General features: G+C 37.0%; 1 protein-coding gene and 1 long non-coding RNA gene across 4 annotated transcripts; one reads left to right on the top strand and one right to left on the bottom strand.

Moving 5' to 3' along the window:
• Positions 1-449: 449 nt before the first annotated feature.
• Positions 450-5,686, bottom strand: LOC113092318 (uncharacterized). Its single transcript, XR_003287549.1, has 3 exons — positions 5,631-5,686; positions 5,448-5,549; positions 450-665 (listed from the first exon to the last, which is right to left on the bottom strand). It is a non-coding gene; the product is annotated as an uncharacterized LOC113092318 (long non-coding RNA).
• LOC113091916 (uncharacterized) lies at positions 5,500-17,550 on the top strand. 3 transcript variants are annotated; one of them, XM_026257671.1, is made up of 21 exons: positions 5,500-5,573; positions 5,705-5,832; positions 6,122-6,227; positions 6,318-6,411; positions 8,692-8,848; positions 8,937-9,126; positions 9,469-9,591; positions 9,685-9,738; positions 10,367-10,438; positions 10,564-10,722; positions 11,111-11,164; positions 11,257-11,299; positions 12,558-12,771; positions 13,192-13,271; positions 13,690-13,797; positions 14,044-14,124; positions 15,859-15,963; positions 16,123-16,244; positions 16,329-16,451; positions 16,780-16,828; positions 16,942-17,550. In XM_026257671.1, coding segments are annotated over exons 1-21 (2,145 nt in total). In that variant the 5' UTR covers positions 5,500-5,571; the 3' UTR covers positions 17,023-17,550. The 3 variants fall into 3 exon arrangements, with proteins under 3 accessions (XP_026113456.1, XP_026113410.1, XP_026113485.1); XM_026257625.1 differs by having other exon boundaries at positions 10,319-10,438; XM_026257700.1 differs by lacking the exon at positions 9,685-9,738 and having other exon boundaries at positions 10,319-10,438.
• Positions 17,551-18,629: the final 1,079 nt, after the last annotated feature.

Here is an 18,629-nt window from a genome sequence, read left to right as displayed (position 1 = left end):
TCGTGACATCTGCATCTGGATTTTTCAGCTAACCATATTCATGTTACCCACCACCATCTTGATAAGGTGCATTTGCATTTTAGGGAAAAGTGTTAAACAATTTTCTTCAATAATAAATATTTCTCTTCTTTTGTAGTTTGAAGTTCTGTTTTCACGTGCCAATGGCTTTCTCCTGGGCAGACCTCAGGAGATTTCAGAAGTAATGCAGAACTGAATGCTTAAATTATCTATTATCCTCATTTAGGTCACACTATAAGACCTTATCTTATAGACAAGTAAGTTCTTATCAGAGTAAAAAAAATAAAAAATAAAAAAAGAAAATAAAAAAACCCAGTAATATTCAAAAGCAGCAGAATTTTTATCAAAGGAGATTAAGGCAAACACATGAAGACATTAAAGCTAATTTAGATGCACTGGAAGATAATTTTAGAAACATGTTGTCTGTGAGAACAAGTGTGATTGTGTCTTTTATTCCTACATGCTCAAAAAAAGAAAAACACACACATATATAAAGTGTCATCTCCATGGAAACATTGTGTGTGAGATCTCTCAGGAGATGCTGAGGAAACAAAACCCTTCATCCTCATCTTCTCTGCAGTATGTGGGTGGGTGCGCTCAGCAGTCTTATGGGGGGCTACACACAGTTAGCAATCCTGCATTGCAGTCTGTCATGGAAGATAAAGAGAGAAAAATCTACTGACTCAATATGAGAGCAAATACACACTTGCACACATACTGTACACACAGCTCAGTATCTTACTATTACATTAGTCTTGTTTTGTGCATCAGTGGGGAAAGACAGAGGAGTTAACCAGAAGTGATTTTAAATGTCATGAATAATCATTTCACATGCTGCAGCAAAGTGTCTCCATTTATACATGTCTATGGCTGTGTACCTCAAATCGAAAAAGTATATTTTTAGGAAACTTAAAGATTATATAACTGTTCTTGCATATTATAGAATATTACTGAAATAAACACTTTCAATACACTTTCATGACTTTTAATAGTCACAATAAAACAAAACAAAAATACATAAATCATTATGTTTTAAAAAGTAATTTGTTGTCAGTGTGCTTTAAGTGAAGTGATATTCAGCTAAGTATGGTGACCCATACTCAGAATTCATGTTCTGCATTTAACCCATCCAAAGTGCACACACACAGAGCAGTGAACACACACACACTCACAGAGCAGTGAACACACACACACAGCAGTGGGCACCCATTTATGCTGCGGCGAGCAGTTGGGGGTTCAATGCCTTGTTCAAGGGCACCCAAGACGTGGTATTGCCAGCCCGAGATTCGAACCCACAACCTTAGGGTTAGGAGTCAAACTCTCTAACCACTAGGCCACGACTTCCCCTTAAAGGAGTACACTTAATCAATAGAAATAAACAGGGAACACCTGGAATCAAATTAACACCATGGGGACAGGAACAAGAAAGACCAAATATGGGGATGGAAACACATGCACACAATGCACTCAAAAACAAGGAACCGAGTCTGAAATAACGCCCCCCTCCAGACAGCATGTCCTCAGGACAGACTTCTTTGGTACAGGGACGCCACCAAAGCAGTACCAGATCTGGGCAACATGGCGGAGCAGGCAGTTCAGGAAGCCATAGTGGATCAGGGAGCCCAGTGAGCCATGGCAGAGCTGAGAGCTCAGGAGGCCATAGTCTCAGCCTCAGCCGTGATGCCCATGGACCGTTGGCTAAACTTCTGATGCATATGAGACACAAAAGTGAAAACACTTCAGGAGTGTCAAAGTCGTCATCAGATTTGTTGAATTACACAAGATTTCTGGGAGACATGCGTGTTGATTTCTTCAACATTCTGCCTGGAAACAAAGATGCCGTGCCGCCAAATCACCTTACAAAAGAAGAATGTTTACAACTGTGACGACGAGCGTTTATCAGGATCAACAAAACGCTGGGTTTTCAAAAGTATGTGAAATATTAAAAATTTGTGGCATAGAATCTTTAAAATACGTCCAAGAGTTTTACACACCGGTCTGTTATTGTGGCCACATTTCCATGCCCCGAAACATGACGCTGAATTTAACGAACTTTGATTAGTTGTTTGAAATGCCGGTCAAACAGCCTCATGGGCGGGCCTTGGCAGGTGAAAGCTGCCATGGATTTCAGACCTTGAGCTGTCAGTCTGAAAGTCTGGGAACACAAGACTATGGAAGCCATGGCCGACAAGGGAACTCAGGAGGCCATGGCGAATTAGACAGTTCAGGAGGCCATGGCGAAGCAGAGAACTCAGAAGGCCATGGCCTGATGGCCTCACCCCTCGGCCCGGCCACTATGGTTGGACCCATGCACCCAGTGGGCTTGACATCGGTGCAGTCAGAGGGCTTGAGGAGCAAGCACATCAAGGAGGGTCCCACTTTATATTAGGTGGCCTTAACTACTATGTACTTACATAAAAAATAAGTACAATGTACTTATTGCGTTCATATTGTATTGTAAAACACTTTTGCTGCTATTGAGGTGGGATAGGGGTAAGGTTAGGGAGAGGGTTGGAGGTATGGGTAAGTTTAAGGGTGGGTTAAGGTGAAAGATATGGGTCAACAGTGTAATTTTAAATGTTATTACAGAAACTAAATACAGATGCAATTACATGTAGTTTTTTTTTTAAATATAAGTACAATGTAAAAACATGTATGTACACAATAAGTACATTGTACTAAATTATTAATTAAAATGTAAGTACTTAGTAGTTAAGGCCACTTAATATAAAGTGGTTCCTCAAGGAGCTTGAGGAGCTGGCACTTGAGCGAGCTCTGTGGCTGGAGCCGACAACGGAGCAAGCACTGGGGCTGGGATGAGGGCTGTGAACCATCTTTTCCTCAACCTCCTCCCATGGTTATGGGTGAATTGGGCATGCCAGCAGACTTGTGTGAGCCACAGTCAGTGAGCTTGACATTGGTGCAGTTGGTGGGTTTGACTGCTGAACAGCCGGTGGGTTTGTGGGAGCCGCAGCAAGTGGGCTGGGCATTCGAGCGGCCAGTGGGCTGGAGAGAGCCATGTCCGGCGGACTTGCCTTTGGAATGCACAGCATTTCTGGGCTGAGGATGGGGTTGCTGGGAGGAGATGGGTGGTCGGAACATTTGGCTAGGTATGTGGAGGATATTTACATTATCAAGGAACATTGTCACTGACTTCAGTCTAGCATGAGTTTAAGCACATTAACTCACTCAAAAAACAAACAAACAGACAGACAAACAAAAAACTACCGTTATAATCAGTGGAGCTGACTACACTGTAAAATGAATCTCATTTGCATCGCGCGAACACCTGCGCTTTGTTGTTTATGATGAGAGAAATCGCGAGAGGGCAGATTTCTGTGACAGCGCAGCCATCCAGCTTCTCAGCAATGACTCATCTAAACACCTCTGATTTGCCATTGCATTCATAAGCTCAACACAATCATGTGTGATTGGTAGTAATGCTCAACGCTGTAAAAAGATATGATGCAGCATGAGCAGATAAATTCAGTGCCCTATTGTTTAATTGCGCAGAGCTATTTGGTGCCATTTTTGGCCCAAGCCCACATTAAATTCCGACCTGTAGCCTGCAGCCTTACACACGCTCCGCCTAGGCTTATTCTACTTGAATAGTTTTTATGTAAATGTAAATGTATCTTTAGGGTTAGAAAAAAATTGTGGATAACTTGAATGTAAGGGATCCAGAATGATTTTCTGAGCCCTTTTCCACAGTCTGGATGTACACAGTTCTTGAAGGTTGGGCAGGGGAGCACCAATAATCCTTTTCTGATGTCTGATTTTGTAGCTGAACAAAAGTGAATGTGAAGCACCTTGGCTGCCATGTGCAGCACCATCAGTCTGAAAAGCCATCAGTCTTTATCACATTCTTTTGGCAGTGAATGTTTTGGGTGGATTTTTTTCTTGGAGTGGGCGGGTTTTGGAAAGCTTTTGGGCTGACAACATTTCCAATTTTGTCAGAGAAAATTACAGCTATATGGCAAACCTTTAGAACAGGTGAATGTGTTAAGGTATCTAGGGATTTGGCTGCATGCTAAACTGACATTTGGAATACATATAGTAGTGTCACCAATGTCACGGTGGCTGTTCTCTTTACCATTGATAGATCTTCATTTCCAAAAAATGGTTAATGTTAAAAATAGGGTGATAACGAAGCATGCAATGGTTATGTAGTGTCTTGAGCAGAATTATAGTTTAATAATTAAAATTTTCACTGATGGATCTAAAGATCCAGAAACAGGTCGAGCTTCAGTAGCAGTATATCCACAAGATAAAAAAATATATCAAGATAAAATTGTTAAAAGGGTATCTGATCAAGTAGGAGTTTACACAACAGAGATGGCAGTAATATTGTTAACCACCAGGTGTTCAGCATTCTGTCTCGGCATTATCAAGTCTAATAAGTGGAAGATCCTCAAGACAAGATATTCTATATGAAATTTGTTTAAGTATGTACAGGATAAATACATGAGGAAGAAAGATATGTTTCCTGTGGGTTCCAGAACATGTGGGAGTAGATGGAAATGAGGAATTGGTTTATAGCAAAGGAGGAGCTGAAATTATCTTATATATAACTGAATATTCCACTTTGTAGATAAGGCTATAATTAAAACATCAATAAAAGGCAAATGACAGGTACAGTGGAATGAGGAGGGAAGAGGAAGACATTTATCAGATTCAAAATAAAATTGGTGGTGAAAGAGAAAGTCGAGGCAATAGAAGAGAAGACACAATCATTACAGACTTTGCCTTGAGCATGTACAGCTGTTAATTATTTCCTGTATAGAATGAACAAACATGAGTCTGGGAAATGTAGTCAGTGTGGATTAGCAGAAACTGTAGAGAGCATGCATTAATATGATGCACTGCTTATCAAAATGAAAGGATAATTCTGGTGGAAGAGTTAAAATAAATAGTGATAGGAATATTACACTTAAAAAAAACTGCTGAATAATAGCTCGGAAAGTTATAGAGAATATAAAGCACTAATAAAATATTTAAGAAAGGTGCATCTGTTTAAGAGGATTTAAAAGCCAATTTATTATTAGTGATACTTTTTGTTTTTTCTCTCAGCTTAGTCTTTCTTCCTGTTCCATCAATGAACCACACTCCAGCTCAGGTTTCGGGAATGCGCCTTTTTGTTTGTTTGCCAACCGACATAAAAAGTCAAAAGAAGACCATTTTGGAAAACACCATAACATCTGCTGCCAAAAATATATTACAGAAAGAGAAATATTCAGAAGGACACCACAGTAAATACTAGATGCAAAGCAAATACTCGACCAAACCGGAAATTATACTTATTTAATTGAATGCTTGAGGGAAAGGTTAATAAATATAATGTACAGTATAATTTTATTTAAATTTTTTTAATTTTATAAAGTTCTGTTACTCTGGTCCATGCTACAGTATAGTGGGTAGCGGTAACGTACCTTAGCGTTGGATGCCCCCCCCCGACATAGAAGAAGAGGATGATGATTTCCTCAGAGTCACGTGAGCCAGCTAAAGCGCCAAACTTTGAACGCGAGCGGTTGCTGACGGTTCATTCGATAAAACATGTAAGTTTTTGACTTAGTTACAAAAGATATCGAACGAAATAAATGGTGTTTACTTACGAAACGCACACAATGCCAGCTGAGTTAGCCTGGTTTTAGAGGTCGTTTCCTCTTATTGATGTCATGTTTTGTAGGACGGAGCACGACATACCTATAATCATTTTGAGCGATGACGACAACGACGAAGACGACAAAGGTGACATCTTGATGACCCACAATGATTCCTCTGTGCTGATCGTTGAAAATGAAAGGAACAAAGCAGGTAGTCTGTGTTACATAAATAATTAAACATGACACAAAAAAAAGTTATCATGGTGAGCACCATAAACGATATACCATACAGCAATACCATGTATTATTTGCATATACTGTAGTAGTAATGGCGGGTTTTTTTTTATGACCATGGTAATACACATTTTTCCTTCTTGTACAATGGCAGTAACGTTACATAAAGGTCATTAACGTACCATATATAAACAATATGGTTTATGAATACCGCAGTGCTTGACTAGCACTGTGTTCTGTTTCTCTTTGGTTTCTGTTGATCTCAGATGAATCAGAACATCTCGAGGAGTTGGATGAAGACTTGGCCATCACATACTCCCAAGCTGCAACAGTGCTTCCACACGCAAGATACGACTGCACCCTGGGATTCTGGTCAGTACAACAGGGACTTCTCTCTTATGTTAAGGACTTGTTTTGTGTCTATGAGTGTTTATGTGTCTTTATGTGTTTGTTTTTTTCTAGTCGAGCAGAGCAGGACCTTTCAGGACCTCTAGAAGATAATGAAATGCACTGCGATCAGTGTTTCTGCTATATCTGTGACAAACTGGCATCCGTGGTGAGATCACTTACTTCTAACCTAACTCAGACTCTCATATCTGTCTAGAGTTTGCTTTAGTGGATGAAACTTATATGCAAATTTTATCTAATGACAAATCAGAAGGCGATAGAGCCTATTACATATTTTTTTCATACAAGAAGTGAATAATGTTTTGGGATGTTGGAACCATTAGAATTATACATTTTTTAAATATTTTTTTTCTGAACTAAATTGATTAAAATCAGCAAAAATAAATGAAATTAAACTGTCAAGGAAAGTCACAAATAAAATTTAAGTCTGACAGCAAAATTGTCAAATAAGATTTGTATGTGTGATACAGGGTAGTATCATACAGCCGGAACACCTCGGAAAGCTACAAAGATGAGCTTTAATGGGCTAGTTGCATATCTCCGCCATCTTGGATTTCCGGTCTTGCGAGTGTGTGCGTAGATATTTCCGGTTGTGCTAAACGTCATTGCAGAGAACCGGAGAAGTCCAAATATTACCTTCCATATGTTAACAGATTTATAATACCACTTCAAATGCAAATAAGATCACTATACTATAAATGTATAAATGAAACTTGCGCATGTTTGGGTCCGGTTAATGAATTAAATACACTAATGTTCTCCACTGTTCACGAGATGAAAGTTGAACTCATGGTGTGTATACACAGCTATATATTGTATTTTTATCTTACCAAATATGTAAATGTACAAATTACTTATTTCTCGAAAATGTTTGCATTATTATTATTTTTTTTATATTAAATATTTACCTCGTGAGACGTGGGCTGCGATTTATCTTCAGAAGTATCCATTTCTCAATTGTACACATACATCAGTCTGTCTCATCATTATTTTCACAACATATTTTATTATTTACACCGTAAAAAATACATTACTAATTTTAATATCTGTTTAATCTGATAATTAATGCAAAAGAATAACAATATACATAGCTGCTCATAGACAGATAATGATTTATGCTGCAGATCTTTCACAAAACAAATAAACATAGATAAAAACACACATGAATGCAAACAGCGATCTTTTATTTAATGCAAACCTACCATAATTATATTACGTTTAATTGTACAGTTAGTTATAAATTATGTTATCAAATAAAGTTAATAAAACATGCTTAATCAGAAATCTCTGTGCGTCTTGTTTGACAGTCAGAAACACTGATCTTATATAACAGTCAGAACTAAACCAGCTCTTAAAAAATGAAAAGTATTGCATATTTGAGTGGTTTGTGTTTGAAAGAAGAAATCCCTGTGGACAAATTAACCTGACGTCGATGCTGATCCGCATAATCAAGAATAAGGCAATCTCCGCGTTGTATCCTGATGAATTTCCACACAGAGGTACGCAAAATGTTGGGAGGATGTTTCCCCGTGTTTTGATATACCACTATCCACTGTTAAATTTGAAAATCATTAATTATATAAATCTTGCCAAGTTTCGTATGCAAGTTTCCCTTACAGTCAATGCAAGCGTCGCAAGACCGGAAGTAAGTATGCACACACTCGTGTCGCTGAAGCTCACCGGCGCCATCTTGTGCACCTAGCCCATTAAAGGTGCTGTAGGGAACTTTTGTAAAGATTTTTTTTTTACATATTTGGTAAACCTGTCATTATGTCCTGACAGTAGAATATGAGACAGATAATCTGTAAAAAAATCAAGCTCCTCTGGCTCCTCCCAGTGGTCCTTTTGCCATTTTCAGAAATTCATCCGCTCCCGTTAAGAAACAACCAATCAGAGCTGCGGTCCGTAACTTTGTTTGTGTTCAAAATGTAGAAAAATGTATATAATAAGCGAGTACACCATGAATCCATTTTCCAAACCGTGTTTTTGGCTTGTCCTGAATCACTAGGGTGCACCTATAATAAGTGTTTATATTTGGACTATTTTAGATTGCTTCGGGGATACCACGGCGGAGTAACCCAGTACCTTTGTGATTCTTCATAGACATAAACAGAGAGAAGTAGTTCCGGCTACGATGTTCTTCCGCAAGACGCAAGCAGTTCTGTTTATTAACCGCTAGAGCGTCAAAAGTTCCCTACCGCAGCTTTAAAGGATTGGTTTCCTTTAGTGCTATTCAGCATGCTTCCTTGTTTCAAAGACATATGTCATTATTTTACTTCCATAACTGAATCCTTCCTGAAGACAGTTTCTTCACATGGTGTATTGATGAGTCCTAGGCCTGGATTGTGTTTTGATGGAATTTGTCCATCTTTACTGATTTAACAAACATCAGGCTAAAAACATGCCCACTTTTGTTTTTATTTAAAAGTGTGAGTTTTGGACCATCCCTGGGATTTGCCACTGTAATGCCCATAAGCACAGTGTCTACTGGAAGGCCCTCCGTAATAAGAGTCTGATAGGATTTCTGCATGAGCTGAACTTCACCTTTGACCCACTGGACATGGATTCAGACCTACGACATGCAGGTATGTTCTCTGACTTGACTAATCTGCAGCTTTATTGTCTTAGGTCCTTTGTGGATATTTGAATCGTTTTTGTGTGTTTATGTGGTAGAAACTTCACTGCAGAAATTTGCTGGAAGTTTAGCAAAGAAGTATGCTACTTTTTTGTTGGGCTTTGAGAATTCCAGCAAATCCCCAAGCTGTCCGTGCACCTGTCATCGCAACATTAACAGAATTACACATTGTAAACCCATTGGACGTAAAGGATGTTATAAACGTCACTTAAAGCTTCAGGAGTATGAGTGAGTGATTCTTCTTTTATATTATTTAAACATTTTGTAAATGTTATTTTGCTAGTTGAATCATCATAAAATTATTTAATAAACCAAATTTTGAAGAAAAAAATGGTAGCTTAATTTAGAAATAGTTTCATTTAAATTATTTAGGTGGAATTAAGAAAACTGGTTTAATGTTATTTTAGGTAAGAAATAAATGTTTTAAATGTAGTGTTATAGTAGCAAGATTGTATGTATGATAAATAATAGTGATTCTTGGCAAACACCAATAATTATAATCAAATTCAGTAATCAATGCAAAATCCTGAATGCTTGCTATGTTAAAATTGCTCTTTTTGATTCTTGCAGTTACACTGTTGTGAGTCAACATATCAAAATGTTTTTGAATGAAGCAGTGAAAGAGAATCCAAAGGCTTGTGTTGTGATGCTATTAGGGGCTATTAAGCTCTTTGTCACCCACACGACTCCTGGGTAATCTATTTTACACTCTTGCACATTTGGATCCCTGTTTTTGCAATGTAATGTATAATTACAGGTCTTAGTGTGTTATATCTCCTTTTGCAGAAATATACATGCTACTGACACTGTATCTGAAACTGTGTCAATGCTCCTGTGGAGGTAATGGTACAAACAAAAGTCATTTTTTAATGCGTTTACTAGTCATGGGCCAATTACCGGTTTCAAGGTATACCGCGATTTGAAAATGTCACGGTTTCAAAACCACTTTTATTTTCTATTTATACAGTTCCTGCAGTATGCGCTGTTTTATATTATTATAACTAAATGATATGAAATAATATGAATATGAATTATATAATGAAATGATATGAATATGAATTATATAACTAAATGATATTAAATTATATGAATATGAATTATGTAACTAAAATTAATTAGCTAATTACAGATTTAGGTTAAATAAAGATGTCAGTATTCAATTTTTTCTTTTTTAGGAAACAAATCAAAGAAAAGTGTTTTTAATGTTCTGTTTGTTGCTCAAAAACTACATATATTGGTTTAAATATATTTTTTTACCCAGTCATTTAAAAACATTTCATGGCTGTAACACAATGACGTGAAACCCTGATATTTTTGCTTAAGGTTATCATACTGTAAAAATCTCACACCGGCCCATGCCTAGTGTTGACTTTACTTTGAGTTTGCTTTTTCTCTGTCTTAAACTATGTTTGTCTTCCAGATTTATGATCAAGGTGTGGACGCTTTTAGTTGTCTTTGATTTTTCCAGCTCTTTTATAAAGCACTTGGAGTCCTTCTACCAGAAGCTCCCTCTGCCTTCAAACTGCACATTACCAAAAAGGTAACACCACTTACGTACTTTTTTATTTAAAAAAATTTTTTTTTTAGCTTGCTAATATAGTAAATGTTTAGTTGTGGTCTGTGATTGATAGAACAATGATTGAATTATCTTTTCGTTGGCTGCAGTCTGAGTGTGCTACCTTGGGATGATTCCTTGCTCTCTGCTGTGATGGAAGGTCAAAACATCACCGGAGAGAGTCAGGGCAAAGGTCGGAGGCATAAAGTCTTGTGTGAACCTGTGGTCGTGATTCAAGCGAGAGTCAGTAAACTTCAACAGCAAAACAAGTAATGCCCCTTTCTTAGTGTACTTTTTATGCTCTGTTTACTAGATATTAAAACACTCTGCATTTACTTGAATGATATTTGCAATAAATCATCTAGGCCTGAAAAGAATTTGCACACAAAGCTCAGCAGCTGTTGAATTCAAATATTGGTCATTCAGGTTCTATGCATATTTAAAGGAAAGGTTTTTTTATTTTTATTACTTGGAGTAATTTAAATAATGTAGCAATAGCTAATAATAGTTTACCAACGTGTTTAATACATTAAATACAACCCTATTTAAATCCATGCCAGGGTTTTTTCACTTGTAAAAAGCACAGAGCTTTGACCTTGCTGTAGGCCTTGCCCACTATAATAAAATTATAATCTACCTTTTTAACATGCTTGTTAGGAACCGTGAGCTGGCTCGCTATCTCAAAGTTGTCAAAAGCATCAATAATACCACGTGAGTTCCAGCTGCGTATTATGAACATACATTGTGTTATATATGGAGATTATTGTTATTAATATTTATGGTACTGTCTGTCTGGGATTTAGGATGCAGAGAATGAAAGATTTGGTTCCCCTCTGCATGTGTAAGGTAATTAGAAATGAAGCCTTTTCCTTCAGTGCTTTTTACATTAATTCACTTCATATTCACAATTCTACACTCGTTTTGAGAAATAAAATAATAATAATTTGCCCAAAAAATTTGGTTAATTTACTCGCCCTCACTCATCCTATGCAGTGAATGGTTGCAGTCAGAATGAGTCAAAAACTGATAAAAGCATCACAATAATCCCAGCCATCAATTAACCTAATTTTAAGCTTTAATAAATTCAAGATGGTTTTAACTTTTGAACTGCTGCTTCCAGCTGTAAAGTTATTTCATCTGAATTAGGAGAGAAATATCCACAGATCAAGAATTTAACAAGTTTAAAAAGCTTTGTTTAGTGTAGTTGTAAACTCAGAAGCATAGACCAGGAGACTCATGGGTATCTTCAGCAGGACTCCTCATTAAAGGGGGAGGGATACATTCAGTTGAGGTGGAGACAATCTCACCCATAGCGTGCAAATGAAGGAATCAGCCCGACACTGGCATTTTCCCAGCCTTGATCTCATCAGCATAGTGTCAAATGCATAGGTGCTATTCCAGTCAGTCTGACAGTATTGCCATATTTTCAGATTATCACAGAGACAAAGGTACAGTTGTGCCTTGAGCTTAAAAAGCCAAATGGTCAGGAAGAGCATAAAGACAAAAGGTTATCTAAGACACTTGGGCTTCCTGATTTGATCTTCTTAGAAATATCATCCTTTTTACCTCAATATGTAAATGTACATAACTTTTTCAGTTTATATTCTATTACATTGGAACCTAGATTTACCATTCTACTAATTTGTAATCCCACACAGTCCAAAATGTGTCTGTTGAGTTTGATGTGTGCGGACAAGATCACTGGATGAACTGGAGGAAGGGTTATGAACTCCTATTTTTGACCAGAAGCAATGGTTTAAAGTTAAGACGTCTCAATCGATTTGTTTCTTAGAAGCAAGCAGCTTTTTGTTTCATAAGATGTTAACTGATGGACTGAAGTCATGTGAATGGTGAAAGTTTTTGTCACTATCTTTTGATAACACCCATTCACTGCAGAAGAGTGATGTAGTGCTGGATTTCTCCTCAAACACAAACTCATTTACATCCTGGATCTCCTGAATGTAATTACGTTTTCAGCAAATTTTCATTTTTGAGTTAGATATAAAGTCATGACTCTCTGGGGTTTTCAAACTTGTAAGGAATTCACGGCCAGTAGCCAAGGACCCATTTCCTAAATTATAAACCTGTATGTTTATGTGTTTAGGATGGTGACTACACTGGTGCAGTGTCCCATATTTTCTCACCGATGCCCGGTGCCATGTGCCTCGCCTCCCGTCTCACACCTCAACAGTTCAGAGCTTATCTCCGAATTCTCACGTCAGGCCACGCCCCTGATGTAGCACAAGAACTTGATTCAGCAAATGGCCATATGATCCCACCGGATCCTTTACTGAGCACTCAGTGGAGACCCATCAAAGGTAGAGAATTGACAGTATTCTTGTCAGAAACATACGCAGAAATAATGATGGTAGGTTCAGATCATATGAACTATCACCGTTGTGTTGCGTAGCACTTTCATTGAGTAAAACGTTTGAAAATGTAAGAAAAACTAACAACTCTTAATAGTTTATGTACATTAAAATAGTCAGGTGTATTCAACTTTTTTTTTGAAGAAATGGGACTAACTTGGTGACAAAAGAACATACTTTTCTAAATAGTTTTTCTCAGACGTTTTTTCAGTCCTTTTTAATCCTATTCAATGAGGAAAATTAATGTATACATTTGCACGCTCATTTGACAGCTGCTGATCACAACTTTCAGATGAACGTGACTTTTATGAGCAGTAGCATTCAGACGGAATGCTTTACACGTGATGTGTTTCTGTGCCTTCATTAAAGGTTCAAATCCGTTCAATATGATGGAGGTACTGAAGTTTGCACTGAGGGTTCTGGACTGTAACCGCATTGTTTTTGCTGATGTAGGTAATACAGTATAAAATGTCACTTTATGTAACTTATTATTTCATGTGTAAATACTCAGTGTCCTTTTTTTTGATACACTCAAGTGAATTTAATACTTTTACCATACCATTTTATATATATTTATCGCTAGCTACCAAAATACACTTGGCATTCATTAGCAAAAAACATTTTGTCTCTGTGTCAAATAGTTTATTTCGTTTTTTTTCCTTGCATACTGAATATGCAGGAAACAGCTCTGGTCATTGTGATCATCATTAGATGCCACCTGTTATAAAAACATCATTTTTTCTCCCTTATTAACTCTTCATGTGTGCTGGCTTTGTAGGCTTAGTGCTCGCTTGCAATAAGAGTGTGCAGTAAGTGCTCTTTTAAGGTCTGGCATCTTTTATAATGGATGTCTTTATATGTTTGTAGTCAGAAACATGGGTTTATCTGCTCAGCGTGGTCAGTTCCAGTATTACTACTCCAGATGGTATTCCTGTTGGAGCCTTCTATGCTGAGCCTGACGTCTCCTATCAAACGGTGAGAAGAGTATATTTATTTATTGTCTGTTTGGATGGGGAGAGGGTGGGAAAACATAAGATGTTTTAAGATGGAGACTGATAGATGTTTGTTTCTGCTCAGGAGAAGATGTTTTAAGATGGAGACTGATAGATGTTTGTTTCTGCTCAGGAGAAGATGTTTTAAGATGGAGACTGATAGATGTTTGTTTCTGCTCAGGAGAAGATGTTTTAAGATGGAGACTGATAGATGTTTGTTTCTGCTCAGGAGACCAGAGACGCTGCCAGTGCAATTCTTAAGGAGCTGACGACAACTTCCTGTATACAGATCCCCAAAACCTTTGAGAGTGTGAGTTTTAATCAATTAATTATATCCATATTTTTTTTGGTCTTAACCATAGACTGTAAAAAAATATGGACGTAGTGTCCGTGACGTCACCCATAGACTCCTCAATAGCGGTTTTGAAGCCTAAAGTGTGCAGAGCGGGCCGTCGCCATCTTGGGCAAAAAGGCGGGAGCTGATTGCTGAAGCCAACCCCAACTAGCGCGACTGCATTGTCAGCAGCGGCAATCCACCTGTCACTCAAGTGGCCACGCCCTTAATTATGCAGAACTTTAACGCTTAATATAATTTAAACGGATGAGTTATAAAAAAATTCACCCCCCTCACAGCTGTCATGAAATTAGCAATATAGACCAAAATCTTTTTTTGAACCAGGCTGTAAACATGTTTTTTTTTTCTGCTGTAAAGTTGGGCATTTTAACATGGGGAATCTATGGGACTGACTCTCTTCTGCAGCCAGACTCAAGCGGCCAGTCGATGATTTGCAGTTTTAGTCACTTCCTTTTTGGCTTCACGAGAGAGAGCGGGAGGTTGCCGCTCGGTCTAAACCTTAGATTAGTGGAGACTGGTATTTGTGGTAAATGGCAATATCTATCAATCAGGGTGTTTATTTATATATATATATATATATATATATATATATATATATATATATATATATAGGGGTGTAATGGTACGTAAAAATAACGGTTCGGTATGTAGCTCGGTTTTAAAGTCACGGTTCGTTCATTTTCGGTACAGTAAGGGAAAGAAATGCGAACATTAAACTGCAGGTTGTTTATTACTATAAACTTTTTTTAACAATTTGTTTACACTTTTTAAAAAAAATACTTCTTAATAAAATATATATAAAATAAAAAAGAATAAGAAATAAATTACTGCTGCAAAATTCTCCACTAAATAAAATACTCTGTCTCAAACCAGTATCATATAATAAAATATGATGAAAAATATAAATAACTATGATTACAGTGCAGCATTACCAATAACTCATTATTTTAATTTCATTATTCTGTTGGACCAATCAGAATTAAGAGCAAAGGTCTGTTTAAATGCAGACGGGAGCTGCGTTTGAATGACAATCGTTTTTTTCCTAGTTGTAGTGATGTTCACACTTGCGTGATGCCTTTTGAAAACCTTAGGCCGGTAACACACTGGCATATCGCACCTGTCAAACATATACTGACGGTGTCCTTTATCAGTAGGCTTTATATTTATGCTCAACATGAAGTATAGATATTGTTGTCGTGAAGACCAGATCCTGGTCTATCGGCGGCCTCCCTCTATGTCACCTACAGCAGCAGCAGCGCTCCAGCGCCGCGTCAGGCACGATTCTGGTGTGTAAAGACACAGAAAACTTGAGGCAGCTATCTCAAGTTTTATTATATATATATATATATATATATATATATATATATATATATATATATATATATATAAAATTGAACAATAGTTACATTGTTCATGTAAAAATAAAAAATAAAATTCTTTGTTGAATTTTTTTTCTTGATAGTGTAAGTAATGTTTATTTCACCTAAAAAAATCAACGTTAAGAGACTTCGCAACATCATTGCATGCGATAGATGCGTATGTGTGCATGTATATAGTGATAGCAAATTAAATGCACAATTTGTTTTTTATATATGCCTGACATAGTTTACATAATACTTGTTTAGATATTACTCATAGTTTTTGATTATTGGTGCAGCATGTAATGATGTTTTACTTTCTTTCCATTAGGGTTATCCTGACCAGGGTAGACTGCTGTTGGCCACTCAGGCTTTGGTGGTGCGCATTTTCCACTCACAGCTTAGGCCCATCCTCAACGTCATCATGTCTTTCAGGGTGCTTATTTTATCTAGTTTTTAGTCAACATGGGCAAGTTCAGACCTTTCATGTACAGCTAAAAACAAAACAAAAATAAGAAATTTAGAAGTGTTACCGTTGTATCATCCCATGTTAAATTCAGTAGTCCTGATTTTGTGCAGTGTCTTTTGCTTTCAGTTCAACCTCTGGGCGCTCCGCTGGTTCTTCTACAGTCTACTGGTGAGGCCAGAAGTGCTGCACTACCTCCTTTGCGGTCTTCTGGAGGAACTATCTGATGAGCGATACCAACTCCTACAGAGGTAAGAATGTGTATTCTGCTCACACACATTCACCAAAGCAAAAACCTTCATGTTTAGCATGTATGTGCTTTATATCCACTTCAGAAAATGGACTGAAACCGAACATTCCCTGGTTGCATACTTTCTCTTCATGTACTTCTGGGAAAACAGTGTGGTCCTGGACCTGAACACCTATCCCACCAATAGCCTGCTTGCCACTTGGAATGAGTAAGAAGCAGCAGTACATCACTATAGTATAGTAACATGTCATGTCATTCATGCTCTTTATTACATAATCATCTAGATATCCATTACATATTTCAGCACAGAGTGTGACGGATGCTTGAATATTAAGAGGCAATTTCTAATGTGTTAGATTGCAGTAGATGTTTTGGATATTCCTGGTTTATTTTGTCCAATGGGATATATAAAGGATGATTGGGGATTAAACAGGAATGCCACTATAAAGCAATTCAGCAATTTGATAATTTGTTAAAATAAAAGTGCATATTATGAAAATCAATGTCAACAATTTGCAAATGATCTTTGATTTCAGATCACAAAACCCTTGGCAATTAAGCTTGAAACTGTATCTTGAGTGCAATGTAAGATATTTTCCATTAATTCATGTCTTGGTTAAATATGAACTTTCAAATATATATTTGATTAAATCATAATATCTTGTTTTTAATGTGAGCTACCTTTCTCTCTCTTGCAGGAGGCCAAACTTACTCCAGAAAAACGTAAAATCCTGTATCTAATCCAGCAGCAAGACAAAATGGGTCTGACTAGCATCTGACCGTTTTAAAAACAAATAGTTTTAATGTACATACAGAGTGGATGTAATGTTTTCAAAGATTATAAGCGTCAGATCTTTTTTTTTTATATATATTATCCAGAACTTTGTTTTTCTTGTCTGGTAATTTACCGTTATTTTGCAACATTATGCACAGTTACAGGACTGTGATCAATATCTGGAGAATGTTAAATAGTTTATTTTAATTAACAGAACAATACACAATTCTTTGAGCATCAGCCGTAATGTAAATAAATGATAGTTTTAAATCCAACACTGATATGAAGCTGTTCAATTTTGCTTTGTTGTAGATTACTTAGTTGTAAACTGATATTTCTCTGGAATCTTTGCACAAGAGATTAGACCACAATATTACAACTTCAATATTCAACATCCTTGTCAACAAAATATCAAAGCATGCAGAAAGTGTAAATATGTTGTTATTGCTGGGCAAAAAATTTTCATTTGAAGGCAATAAAATCTAAGCATTACAATGGTGCAGTACACACATTGTTGGCAATTGTTACAAAAGGTTTGTGTAAATGACTTTTTCAGAGTTTGAAAACAGAGTTTGTGGTGTAGCTGAATCTGGGGAGATTGGGTTGAGTCTCCATGAAGTGCATTTTGTTGAGTTCAGATAAATAGTTGAGGATTTTCTAATCTCTAAAAATTGGGAATGAAAACATTGTGCCCATTTAGTTTCCCCAGGCCTTCTAGGTGTATTGCAACATTGTGAAAATGTTAAAAGGAATGCTCTGGTGACAAGCTTGCTTTGCATACTTTGAACAAACATGAAGTATGTGTTTCCACGTTTAATGTGGCTCCTTAGTTCCACCAGCAGGTTGATAAGAGTACTGCTGTAAACAGGGCAGTGTCTTCTGATCCACATCTAGGAGGCCAAGATGTTGGCAAGTAAGGGAAAATTTGAACAGGACATCCTGAGTAAATTTTTGTGTGCATATATATATATATGGCTTCAAATTAACTGTCTGTAATGTTTTTATCTTAATGATAGCTGCTAAAATGTACTGAAAGGGTGACCAGATTCCATTTTTACAAGTTTTATTGATTTATTTTTAAATATCCCTAGAAAAAATTCCTCTGACAGTTGCTGAATATTTTAAGCTCATCAAGAAAACAGTGAATGTTTATGCTGAATACTAGTGGAATTTAACCCTCCACCTGAAAGTCTGCTTAATAAGTCGACATTTTGACCTTCCATTGTTTCTGGGTCTGAGCCTCTAACCCAGGTCCGAAGTCCAAACTTGGTCCGATGTCCTGAAGAGTTTAGCTCCAACCCCATTCAAACACACCTGAACCAGCTAATAAAGCTCTTACTAGGCATACTAGAAACTTAAAGACAGGTGTGATAAAGCAAGTTGGAGCTAAACTCTGCAGGACATCGGCCCCATGATATGGACAGCCCTGTTCTAATACATTTCAACAGCCATTTATGATCAATATATTTATAGCACACCCTTAAGCTTTTAAAGAGATAGTTCACCCAATAATTTACCAAATAATAACCGTTAGAGGGAATGTTATTTTTAGGTCATAAAAAAATAACCATCCTGCAACATTCTGGGAGCGTTATTTTATGATTGCAAAAA

The sequence above is a fragment of the Carassius auratus genome, chromosome 1 (assembly GCF_003368295.1).
Source record: "Carassius auratus strain Wakin chromosome 1, ASM336829v1, whole genome shotgun sequence".
Classification (NCBI taxonomy): Eukaryota; Metazoa; Chordata; class Actinopteri; order Cypriniformes; family Cyprinidae; genus Carassius; species Carassius auratus.
The sequence above is the reverse complement of the archived record's forward strand: the minus strand, read 5'-3'. Positions and strand labels throughout refer to the sequence as shown.

What these genes read in the sequence shown, in the direction of transcription:
- LOC113091916 (XM_026257625.1), top strand. An exon ending in CGATACCAACTCCTACAGAG is followed by an intron (nt 16,245 to 16,328) that starts GTAAGAATGTGT and finishes TATCCACTTCAG; the next exon opens with AAAATGGACTGAAACCGAAC. An exon ending in CTGCTTGCCACTTGGAATGA is followed by an intron (nt 16,452 to 16,779) that starts GTAAGAAGCAGC and finishes CTTTGATTTCAG; the next exon opens with ATCACAAAACCCTTGGCAAT.